Here is a 13,558-nt window from a genome sequence, read left to right on the forward strand (position 1 = left end):
GCACACTATTTCCAAACAGGGAGTCCAGCCTGACGCGAATAAGATAGAGGCGATCCGGAAGATGGCGGTACCAACAGACGTGAAGGGAATAAGGAGACTATTAGGCGCCTTAAATTATTACAGGCGTTTCGTACCCGCCATGGCGAAATACCTGGTACCTTTAAACAACCTACTGAAGAAGGGCAATAGGGTCGTTGTGAAAACGGATATGGTCGAGAACATTAGGAAATGCATGAAGACACTTCAGCGGAAACCGGTGCTCACATTCCCAGATTTTCAGCGCCCTTTTACCATCACTACGGACGCAAGCAAGTATGGGTTGGGGGCGGTATTATCACAGGAGAGTGAGGGCGGAGAAAGACTGGTGGCATACGCTAGCCGTCGGCTGACCGACGCAGGAACGAAATATAGTGCCCTGGAGAGAGATCTATTAGGAATGGTTTGGTCTGTAGAACACTTTCGCCCCTATGTCTTTGGGAGAAGGTTTCGGGTGCATACCGACCATAGGCCACTTCAGTGGGTTAGGAGATAAAAGGAATCCTCGGCTAGAGTGACCCGCTGGAAGGAGCTCCTCAGCCAATACAACATTGACATTCCGTGCAAGCCAGGAAAGGAGAATGTGATAGCTGATTGGCTGTCTCGGGCGATCACCATAAATGCAATAGAGGAGCAACCACAAACGTCTGGAGGCGTACGCCAGTTTTTGAGAGAATGGACACCGGAAAAGGAGGAAAAGCAAACACGTGCGCGAAAAAAATACGCGCAGCGCGACCGCGAAACACTATCCGGGGATGAAAGTTCGACCGAGGAAAGACCGACAGAAATGGAGCAGATTGATGAAACAATAAACAACAAAGCACACCCAATCATCTGGAAGACCAGAAAGTCGGGGTTGATGAAGATGGATTTCGTCAAATACGGGAGGACATCGATAACCACTATCTGGTCGACACCGGATGATCAATGAGATGATCAAATTCGCCGGGCTTAATGGTGCATCCAAAGCAGCGAGGACTTACCACATATACGCAGGGAAAGGAGTGGTGTGGGAGAAGGTTCGGCGGCTCTGGAGACGGGAACAAATAGACGTGGACCGAACCTTCATTCGTTGTATGGCGATGTTGGAAAGCATCCGAGATGAGGAGCAACGGAATGAGGTCACCCTGGCGTACCATCAGGGGAAGTCCAATCACCGCGGCCTAAACGAGACTTACCAAGGTCTTCGTCGAAAGTACTTCTGGTGGGGGATGCGGAAAACTATTGAGAAAATCATTGGGAAATGCAACGTATGCCTGAGCACCAAGTACGATAGACACCCACCCAAGGCAACGCAAGAGTAAACGCCCACCGCGAACAAACCAGTAAAGCGGCTATGGCACACCTGATTCAAGAGAAATCAGCGGAGGCGGTGCTGGGAGCTTTGCGCTCCAATTTTACGGAATCCCGAAACGGATCTCGTCGGACGCAGGCCGGGAGTTTGATAATGTCAACGTTAGAGAAGAAATGAAGGCTCTGAGGTTAAATGGCATCTGAACACCCCTGGTCATCCTAAAATTAGGGGGGTATAGAGCAGCTCCACAGTACTCGAAACGATCACTTGAGGGTTTACCCTGGAAAAGGGCCTGGAACCCGATGCAGCTATGGTGAGAGCGATAGCGGCCTACAACCACTCCGTTCACACAGTTATAGGTTTCTCTCCCGTCGAAATTCTTTTTGGTCTCCGAGGGCGCACGCGAGATTATAGAAACAGAGCGGTTGATGGAGTGGAAATTATAGGCAATGGGGTGGCTCTCCGAAAAACGCAAGGGAGGAGATAGAGAAGGAAAAGTTCAAACGCGTGGCGCGCTATAACGCGGGCTTACGGGGCATAGTGGGGAAAATTAACATCGGGACCATTGTGTACCGTAGAGTGAGCTCCAACAGGGGGTAAGGAGCCTCAAAGACATGAGGGACCATTCAGGGTGATTACAATTAGAGAACATAATATTGTAACTATAGAGAGTGTTAAAGAACCCAAGAAACGAAGGACGGTTCATGTAGAACAACTCAAGTTTTCCATGTCAGACAATCACTGAAATCTCGAGTTTTCTCATCTCTGCAGAGGCAAATTTTTTTTTTCTAGTTTTTTTTTTCTTTTCAGCTTTTTGCCTCTTTCTGTAAAATATAAGTGTTTTACTAAGTTAATGGCGAGGAGAACAGGAGTGAGCGATTTTTTTTTCTTTGTGCAGTGAGTGTGCTAATTTTAGGTTATGAAAAGTGTATCTTTTAGTTTTTATTTATTTTTGTGCTTTTATCTATAGAGGGAGTTTTGGTCGGACAAGACCTGAATACAACCTTAATCCTAACTCACTCTGTTAATAGAGAGAATAAAGGCAGTATCATTCTAGTAAGCCTTTTTTAGTATTTCAGTCCAAGTGTTCGAAAGTTATGTATATATATAGTTAGTTTCAAAACGTTAAACGATAAGGTAATACCAGGGAACCTGTTAGCAGAAATTAGTATTCAAACGGATTTTAGGAATAAATAATGCTACAAATGTAATTATACCATATAATAAAATATATATGTAGATACCTTGTAATGGAAGGGTTTGGAAGGATCGACAGCAAGGCAGTCGTGCGGGCAATACCTCAAGTGGCGCTTGGTGGATTCTTCTTTTAATTTCTTGTCCTCCTTTTTCACCACTTTACGCTTTCTCCAGGTTGCCTGTGAAGTAAATCCGAATTAAAACAAAGAAAAATAAATTTTATTGTATATATATAAAAAAATATTTTGACAATGTAGGATAAGATACAAAAATTAAACTAAGATAGGGTTTAAAATTGTATAAATATAAGTGAAAAAAAAATTAAAAAAAGGAAGAAATAAAAAATAGTTATATTAAAAAATAGACAATAACAAGTATATGTGTATTTTAAAATACATAAAATATTATATTTAAAATGAAGCTAAAACTATTTATCAATTTCTGAATTTAAAACTATTAGATTAAATTTAATAATAATTATGTATCTTATTATCCAACATTGTAAAATATTTGTTTAAATTATTTTTGTATCTTTTTTGAACTTGATGAACCTCTACAAAGTAGGGCGAAACGTCAATAAATGAATAGTTCAACTATTATTTGTTCCTTTAATGATCTTGGCTCCATGAACTATGGAGATATGGCTATTTTTATGGATAGAAGTTGTGTTATTCAGAAAAGCAAGAACTGAGCTTCTGCCATAATATTTGAGAATCTAACAGGGGTCAAGTGAATTTTGCTTGTTGCACTCGAGGTGTAGAATCACCATTTGACTTTATCCTGTGTTACCCAATATATACAAGGAAAAATAAATTGAATGCACTCAAAAATATACAATTAATGTTTGTGACTATTATTTATAGATACCCTGCGATTATTGTCTTCTTGGTTAAATTTCAGAGTTATCTATTGCATGAACAGTATTTTAAATTATCGTTGGATAGATCATATCCGTATTTTTTTCTTGTTTGATTGAAAATATCCAACTGGGATTAAATTAATTTTAATAATTAAGTAAAAGATTTCCAGAATGAGAAAATATATGCAGGCCATCTGTCTGATAAGCTCTTAGTAAGTAATATCGCTTAATTAAAAAGGCTTATACTTCCACAGAGCTTTATTAAAAACCACACCATTCATCCTTTTTTCGTTCTGAAAAAGAATCTCCGTAGAACTTTAGTTTAATATCTAGTTATTACTTTCGTTTGAGAGGTAACATTCTTAATTAGTTTCCAAGAAAAATTGTTGCTTTTCAAAAAATTTAATCTTCTTTCGATATAATCCTTTTTATTTATTGTATTCTCATACATATTTTGATTAAAATAGATTTTTTTTTAGACCTCAGACACCTGATTCTATGAAGAGTTGAAGTGGCTTTACCCCTCTTTTCGTCTTCAATATTTTTCTGCATCCTTCCTCTACCAAATCGAAAAATATATATACATACATAAACATATACACATATAATCAACACTATTTCTATCGTTTTCTTTTTATTTAATTTATTGGATTACTCCTTAAGATTGATTAGTTAGAGGGTTTTTTTTACCTTTTTTTAATAATAAAAAATATACCGTTGGTTTATGTATTTTCTGTGTTTGATATTTCAGATTTTTGTTTCCCTTTAGGAAGGGACATACGTTTCCTTTAATCTCAGACATATGCTTCCTTTACTATTAAATCTTAAAGATTTTATAATTATTAAAACTCTATATACAAATTTAAGATTTAAACGTTTAAACAAATAGTTAATAATGGAAGTGTCCTCATGTCCTATCATAGTCAAACCGAAGACATAAAGTTTAGGGAACAGATTTAAAATTTTCTCTTTTTTTTCTAAAACTATCTTTTATGCAGGTTAAGGTATAAATGTACCGCAGGTGCCTACTCCAGGCTTACTACCCATTTAAAATTGTCTTTTTTTTCTTTACCTTTTCAAAGGTTTCTAAGGGTTTCAATTTATATTCAGGTTGTAATGCATGTACCAACAAAAGAGTTACCACAATCTTAAAACACGCATCAAGGTAGAATGGCGAATTTTTACGATAAAGAGAATCAAATTTGATTTTAATAATCAAGCTGCTCCACTTTCTTTTATTGGTGTTTTTTCGATTTCAGTCCTGGGTTTCCAGGATTTTTTTTAAATTTATTTTTTACAATATATTAGTGTTATATTAGAAAATAATAATTCTTCATACAAGGAACATTTGTTTTATTTATTATTGCCCATAATTTTGACTTTTATTGTCATCTAAGATTCTCATATATATCATAATATAATCATTATTCTAAATTTAACGTTCGGAAATATATTTTCCGATCTCCATGCTTATTTTTACAACGTAGGGGAGAAACCTGTCTTTCTCTAAGATATGGAGAGAAATAAAATGAAGACATAAATAATAGAACGGTCAAGAGGATAAAAACGACATTACTTTTGTCTTTATATCCTTCTGTTATTTTTTATCTCTTCTCAGGAAACACTGGGCCATTATTTCTGATTAAATCTAGCCCCGTCCACTCTGGGGGAATTCATAGAAGGAGTCCCTGGAGGGAATTACAAAACTATGATCACGGAAGAGAAATTTATTCCTATCTAAATAAAACGGAATCATTATCCAAAAATAAAATATCATAAAAAGTTATTTATGTTTCTTAGAACACATTGATCCATTTATTTCCCATTGTACTGATGTTATAATGATAATGAAGGCCAAGCGAACCCAAGGTTCGATGCCGATGCCACCAATCACTTTTCGTCACACATCGCCCGTCCAAATCCAGATCAATTTTTATGAAATCTTACCACCTACGCTTCGGTCTACCTGTCGGTTCAGTGTTTATTAATATTTAAGGGATCAATTCCTTACTTATTTGCTGAATTTTTATCACCTGGATTATTTTTACCGGTCGGAAGCCTCTTAATTCAGTCTTCTAAATTGATACAGATCACAAAATTCTTGTGTAGGCTTCGAAATCCTCTGGTTAACTCATCTTTTTTCGGTCCAAATATTTTACGTAATACTTCTACTTTTCCAAAACGTCAGGGTGCTATTCTTCCCTTAGTGTAAGAGCCCACGTTTTGCATGTGTAAAGAAAAGTAGGAAGAATAACAGTTCTGTAAATAATAACTTTCAAGTTTTTGGGCAGAAGGTGCTTGATAAACAATTAGGAACTTGAAAAATAACTATTATTTCCCGCATTTTACCTTGTTTTTATATTATCCTCAATTTTTTCTAGTAACTATGTAACCTAAATATTAAAACCTATCTACCTGTTCAAATGTATTTCCTCCTACATCTATATCACCGAAATTGCTTCTGTATCTACTGTTAACCATATATTTTGTTGTATAAATTGTAAAATCAAAATTATTTTCAAACACTAATTACAAAGAAAACTTTTTTTAATCACTAGATATTAAAACTGAGATATTATTATAACACACGTTGTTTAAGACTTTTAGATTAATAACAATAATAAAGTTTTACAAAAGGGTAGTTATACTATCTGCTATGTTTCTGACGAACCGCTGTTTTAAAGCGGGCAGTGAATCCAGAAAGCGCATTTATTACATATTTATGTATTTTTTATCATCTATTTCTATTATATATTTCTAACTGCTCCTTATGGGGACCGACCTACATTTCTTAAAAATCTATTATGTAGCTATCTAAGTCATATACTAAATACCACAGATCAAATGAAATGCTAGATATAATTGTGGATACTTAGTCGTGTTTCTTTCCCAAATTAGTCGTGTTCACTAATTTACTTAGCTATGGTAATCAGGTAGTATGCAAGGTATTTAAACCATCGAATCAAGTAGAGATAACACAATTATATAAAAAGTGAGGTAAACATTATGAAACAGAGTTTACGGAGACACATTGATTATGAATTAATATTGATCTATAAATGGGGATTCAATCGACCAATAATGGGCTCTTGTTAGTTAATTGCCAGATTAGAATTATTTAATTGGTTTGCTATTAAAAATTACAATTGAGGACTATTATGATTCACTGTGTTCTAGCTGTGATCTCTGTTGACTCCAGGTTGGCTAAGCTTATGTCTACTCTTGTACCTCTTTCACTCAAATCTCTACTCTGTGGCTATCTACCATTAGAACTTCTACTGCTTTGTGCAACAGCTGCTCTGTGAATCCTCTAGTATATCTCACCCTCCGCCCTGTAGCTCTGAAACTGTGCCTTGTCTTTTCCCTCTCCGATCCTTTATCTCCCGTTTTCTCCCCTCTTCCTTTTTGGATTTCTTTCCAACCATATCATCCGATGATCGCATTCGAGGGACAGGAATCTTTTCCGCTTCTCTTCATCTATCGTTATGCCATCATATAATACAAGAACCCAAGAGAAGTAAAATGCAGTTTCCTCACCCCCAATTTTTGATTACTTTAATGAAAACTATGTATAATTACTAGTCAAAATTGATGAGTCTGCCAAGTATAGGTAGGGGAATAAAAAATGGTGGCTGTTTCAAAGTGATAAAAAAAATTAACTTTTCATTCGGAGCTCTATGCCTTAAAAAGTAGGAACAACACAAGAAAAGCTAAGAGTAAATTTCCTAAAATATTAGCTCTAATAGTTAATTATTTACGTTAAATAGTTTTCGAGATATAGCTTTTTAAAAAGCAACAATTCATAAAAATGTTGTATGGGACGTTTATATCTCAAAAACCATTTGACGTACAGATCTCTATTAGCAATCAAATTAAAGCTAGTGTAACGAGCTATAAAGTAGTTTATGATGTTTATCTTTGTAGGTGTAACAGTTTTCATGAAATTTTCAAAAATAAATTGATTTATAGTTGTTCGGACAAATTTTCATTTGCCAAATGTATAATCATATGTGAATATCATAACAACTACTATTCCTACGAAGATAAGTGTCATAAACTACTTTATAGTAAGTTCAATTTCCTTTATTTTGAGTGTTGGCTGACATATGTGCGTCTTATGGATCTACAGATATATTTTTTACAAAAATCCATCATTTTATACGAACAACTAGAAATTCGTTTATTTTGCCAAATATCATAAAAACTACTACTCCTACAATGATAAACATTATTAACTATTTTGTAGTAGATTTAACTGGCTTTAATTTGAGCGTACAGACATCTGTACATCTAATGGTTTCTGAAAGGATGTTTTTCATAAATCAAACTTATTGTGCGAACAACTATAAATCAATTTATTTTAGCAAATATTATGAAAACTACAATTCCTTCGAAGGTAAGTTCATAAACTTCTGTACAGTCCTTTCAACTAGCTTTAATTTGAGTGATAATAGACATCTCTAGGTCACATACCTCCTGAGATATATATTTCTCAAAATAAACTAACTAACCACTTTTCTTTCAGTAGATTTTTAAGAAATTTTGCTTTTCAAAAAGCTATATCTAGAAAACTATTGGACGTAAACAACTCTATTAGAGCTCATATTTTAGAAAATTTACTCTTCTTTAAATGACGTTCTCTTAGGTTTTCTTGTGTTGTTCCTACTCTTCATGATATAGAGCTCCGAATGAAAAATTAATTTTGCTAATCGCTATGGAACAGCCGCCATTTTTATTCCCTCTACCTATACTTGGCAGACTCATCAATTTTGAATAGTAATTATACCTATTTTTTATTAAAGTAATCAAGCATTGGGGTGAGATAACTGTTTTTTTTTCCTTCCCGGCTCTTGTACTAATATACCTCGGTTGTATACTCAAAGCTCAAGTGACTTATTCCTGAGCTGGGCCCGGTTGAAGTGATAATCTATGTACCATAAGAACTATTTAATAGCTCACATTAAGTGGTTTTCTTCTTTGATCCATCGGGCCAATCCAAGGGCCATCTTCCTTATAATATAACACACGGCCCGTAAACGATCTGCCAGATATTTTATTATTTATTAATATTATATATTGAGCAATTTTTAAAGTATTAAATAATTCATCATATATATATTTTAGATAGTACTTGTTTTAAGTACGTGTAACAGTTAATAATTTTTGAACGACGAGAATAAACAGTATCCAATTCAGAGGGCAAGCCTTTTTATGTTCGGTTTTTCGACTTTTACTATATTACAGATGTCACTAGCAAAAGTTTTTAATTTCCACTCAATATTGTTGAAGACATTACTGATTTTCTAGGTGGCAGAGACGTCTTGCTTCTGATCTTGAATATGGCATAAATTATGGTGATTGAGTGACTATTTTTGTTTTCACCAGGCCATTAGTATAATAGCAAGAGTTCCTCTTTCAACACAACTTTCCAACTTCTGAAATATTGGGTTTGGGTACATTTTCCTAATGAGAGCAGTTTATATTCATTTTTATCCAATGAGGTAACTTAGTCTGAATCCTAAGCGGTAAATCCTCAAGTGGAAGGAGAAGTTATTAGTAAGGCATAAGGTAAAAATGGTCCTAAAAACACTTCGAAAATAAGTGGAATAATTGGAAAAATAACAGTAGACATCTAAAAATAACTTTATTTCATGAAGAAAATAGATCATCTGATGTTGCCAGTTAAATAAGATACTTAAACCTAATATTCGAAAAATAAAGTAGTGATCTGTTTTATTTTATTTAGCACATTACGTATTAAATGTCCCACGAATTTTTGAATGAAGAGTTGGAAATGTGGTACAAACACCGTGTTTCAACAGTTCAGAGTTCAATATAAAGTTAAAAAACCATCGATTTTCCTACAAACTTTGTTTATATATATATTAAACCTGGGCCCTGTTTCATAATGAAAGCTAATAGTATTAGTAGTATAGAAGTATATTACAAGAATAGAAACTAGTGTGGTAATAACACTAATACTTATTTTTTTTCATAATAGGGAGGACTATTAGTGCTATTAAAGGAGTTAAAAAGTACAAAAGTACAAGTTACTATTGTACAAGTCAGTGTAATTGTATTAAGTTAAATCGACAAGACTAATATTTTTAGTTTGTACTTTATTATTAACAGGACCCATGTAGTTTCTGAGATATGGAGGGGATAAATATGACTAATTAATAATCAATAAGATGAGACACTTTTTGAATAATTGCAGATAGGAGTAGATGAAGCAATTCATTTTAAGCACTGCCTTCTCCTCTATTTAAACTATTGCATTCAACAATAGAATAATTATATTGAGATGGTTATAATGAAAAAAAATTTAATATTACTTTTTTTTTTTGGAATTGTATGTAACGCAAGTATTCAGTAACATTATCCAAATCAATATTTCAAAACTACTGTGTTTAGAAAAAAAAAGTTGGACAAACTCTCGTAGAAAATTAAATGAAAACAAGTGTATATACGAGGACCACGATTTGTTAATATTCGAGAATCAATATTTTAGTCACAAATAAATAACAAAAAAATAGATATCATAGACAGATTCGTGGCCATGAAGCATTTACACAATACCAACCACTTTTGAAGGTAATTTAATGCAAGTAATTTAATTTTAAAGATAACTCATTTTACCTAAGCCAATAATTTCGGAGATATAACAAAAAATGATGAAACGGTTTTAAGCATATCCACTTGCCCCTTACATCCCAAACCCGGCAGGACAACTCGTGAGTATTTTTCTCGAGTAATGTACTAATTTTAGGTATCTAATTTGAATGAGCTAATACATGCTCTCGACATAAATGAGAAACTATATGGTATAAAAAAATATATATATAGTTTTAATAATTTTTTTTTTTTTAACTTGCAAAAAAATCTTTATTTATTGATAATATTATAATTTGCCACAAAGATGGGCAATGCAGTAATACAGGTAATTGTACATTTTCATAAAAAAAAAAAAAATAATAATAATAAATAAAATAAAATAAGTAAATAGATATTTTTAAAAATTACATAAATATAAATAAATAAATGAAATGAACATAATAAAGCTAAGTAAAATAAATGATATACACTATTGACAATCTCGATTTAAGGATCCCCAAACCCACTTTATCCCCCACCCATGAGTGATAAATAATGCACATCAAGATCCTATTACCACGTGACTGGTAATGAGCCAGTGGAGGCTGAGTAAGTGCGCTAAAGCCGCAATCATTCTACATGAGCGTAGCAAATGGCTATTTGTCTAAATACATTATTGCTATTAAATTAGTTGTTTGTTTTTTACTAACAAAATAAAAACAAACAACTCGTGAAGTATACGTTTCTTACCCTTTCCACTACCCCCACAATTAATTTGTGCGTCGTGTACAAATACATTTGATTTTTGTAACATCATTATCTTGAAGTACTAATCAATATAGGTAGGTCGATTTAATTTTCTTTTATGCAAATTTTTGGAATATAATTTTTTAATTAACGTATCATTGCACATTTATTTGAATACATATCCATGTATTTTGACCCTTTACCAATTATCTGCGGATTAATTTTAATTAATTAATTAAATTAATTTCGCATCAGTTTAAATTCAAATCTCATTCCTTATTAGAAATACTTTTTTTTTTAATTTTTATGTCGGGATATACAGCATAATTCGATTCGTGGGTCATTCGATTTCTAAAACAGGCCTAGACTACTAGTGAGTGCCAGTGAGAGATTTACTCAATTTGTCCCAAGTCAGGACTTTTACTATTTCTCCTCAAAAGGATTTGATACGGAGGCAGTAGGATGGGTCAGTGGTCTGAGTGTAGGAAGTGTATTGCAGAAACTTTATTACAGGCTATAAGCCCCTTTGTTTTTTCATTCGCGACGGATTTATATTACACTATAATAATATTTCTTATCCTCTAGAATATTGTCATAACAATAAAAATATAAATAAGAACAAAATATCATAAAATATTTGTAGCAATGGTCATGGAAAATATTTTGATTTTCAGACAATAAAAAAAAATACATGGTCTACGTATTCTAAAAACGTTATCAAGAAGTCTTTTTTGGTCGTTTTATTGAAATTTAAAAGAAGGATTAATTATAATAAAAAATTAAAATCAGAAAAAATATTTTTCATCCCTAGTCATGGAGAAAAATCCAATTAAAACTCGATGGAAAGATGGTAGGGTAAATTGTTAAATCTAGTTGGAAAGTGAATAAAAAAAATGATTTAAGATCTTGACTTAAGACCAATTGCTTATTCAATTTCTAAAATATTAAATATATATTAATACAACGAGCCGGCTTGTTTAATTAAAGAAATTAAAAACCTCAGACAGCGGAAATTAGCTGGATAAAATTAAGCCAGTATCTGAGATTATCCTCTAATTGCCTTTAATTACAGATCACATTTTTTTTTACTATGCAACTTTCGTTCCCTAGCACGTATTGAGAAAAATCTCAACAGAAATTTGATTCACAAAAATAAGATTCTGATTGCAATATTGCACAAAATTGCAGGGGATTTATTTTTATATTTTTTTAACGGCACTACAAGTCGTTGCCAGGTCTAAAAGCAATTTTCACCACTTGAAGCAATTTGAAGCTTTCAAAATCAGGTTGCACACTCCTAGAACGTCCCGAGCGACAGCAACAACTCCTTCTATCCATTTCTTGCTTGGATTTGGGATTACGACATAAATTTGTACATTTAGAGGTTTTTCAGCATGACTTTTTTTTAATAATGGATACTAGAATACAATAACAACTTTGTCTGAAAAAATACCTAACAATAATAATAAACTAAACAAAAAAAAAAAAGCATTTTCCTGTAGCAGCACTGCCAAAGCAGCACTAAGGATTGTGATCCAACTTACCTAAATTATTTCTTAAAGTCTTTTGACTTTTTATGTATAAAAAAAAAATACAATAAAATACGGAAAAATAGTAACTTTTTAAAATAAAACTCAAAAATTATTCTATGTTAAAATTAGTAGAGGTTATTGGAAATTTAAATAGAATATAATTCCCTACAAAACAAAACTCATGGAAATTAGTCCATCATTATGAAAGGAATAGCGCATTGGATTTTGTTTTATTGAATAAGAGTATTCACAACTTTGTTTTGTTCACGAGACTCACGCAACAAAATGGTGGCGAACGAAAAGAAGAGGATCGCGAAACCTGAGTAATAAAATAGCGTTGAACGAAAAGAAGAGGATCACGAGACCCTCATAATAAAATGGCCGCGAGCAAAATACAAAATGGTGGCAGGGTACACTTGGCTTCCACCAAACCTGTAAATCTCTCAAACAGTATAAAAGCAAAATGGTGGCCGGACCCACTATGGCACTTCTAAAATCCTCAATCTCTCAAGTTGCAAGAAAAACCAAAATAGCGCACGGAGGCAATATAAGATAATATAAGAAGTGGTTACCTAGCCCTTCGATGGGTGGTGGGGGTTAACAAAAGAAAAAGAAAATGACGTCCGGGCACACTCAGCCCCTGATGACTCACAAGTGACTTAAAAGAGGTTATGTGATCATGTGAGTAGGTTATGTTGAACTAAATTTGAACTTAAATCCCCCGCCAGGGGGTCACGTGACCAATACTAGCCTCCGAGTGGCTGCCTAATGATCACGTGACCAATCACGTGAGTGGTTAAGGTAGGTTAGAGGCTAGGGTCCAAAGTCCAAAATGGCTCATTGTCCTGGCCCAGAACCGGTCTTTTATCCCTATTACTTTAATTTAATAATTATTAGATCAAAAACTGAGGTTTTACATTTCAAAATACTTGAAATCTAAAAATATATATATTTTTAAACTGTAGTGGAAATTTGAAATCTAATTAAATAATATGAATATAATTAAAAAAAGGAAATACATACATAAAAATCAGACAATTATCAGCAAAGAACTTATATTAATGTCACGTGAGTCTATACATTAATGATGATTATATTGCTGAAAAGTTCTTAATTGAACCAATTTTAGCGAAGATACAGTAGGCAATTTTCGTATTGAACTTTTCATCCAAAATCCAAATTTTTTTTAATGTATAATAGATTTTCTTTTTACAGAAAAGATAAATATTTAATGTTAGATTTTTAAAATAATATTATTTTTACACTTCGTTTAAGATATGAAACTAATTTCGAATTATT

The 13,558-nt window shown here is 33.1% G+C and overlaps 1 protein-coding gene across 1 annotated transcript in view; it reads right to left on the reverse strand.

Annotated features, from left to right (window-relative positions):
- CngA (Cyclic nucleotide-gated ion channel subunit A) overlaps positions 1-13,558 on the reverse strand; it is a 609,564-nt gene that overhangs the window by 139,459 nt on the left and 456,547 nt on the right. The window contains exon 5 of the mRNA XM_067052970.1: positions 2,575-2,706. Within this exon, the coding sequence (XP_066909071.1) occupies positions 2,575-2,706 (132 nt within the window). The remainder of the gene's footprint in view (positions 1-2,574; positions 2,707-13,558) is intronic.

Source organism: Halyomorpha halys, unplaced genomic scaffold, assembly GCF_000696795.3.
Source record: "Halyomorpha halys isolate HHAL.00 unplaced genomic scaffold, Hhal_1.1 Scaffold23.1, whole genome shotgun sequence".
NCBI lineage: Eukaryota > Metazoa > Arthropoda > Insecta > Hemiptera > Pentatomidae > Halyomorpha > Halyomorpha halys.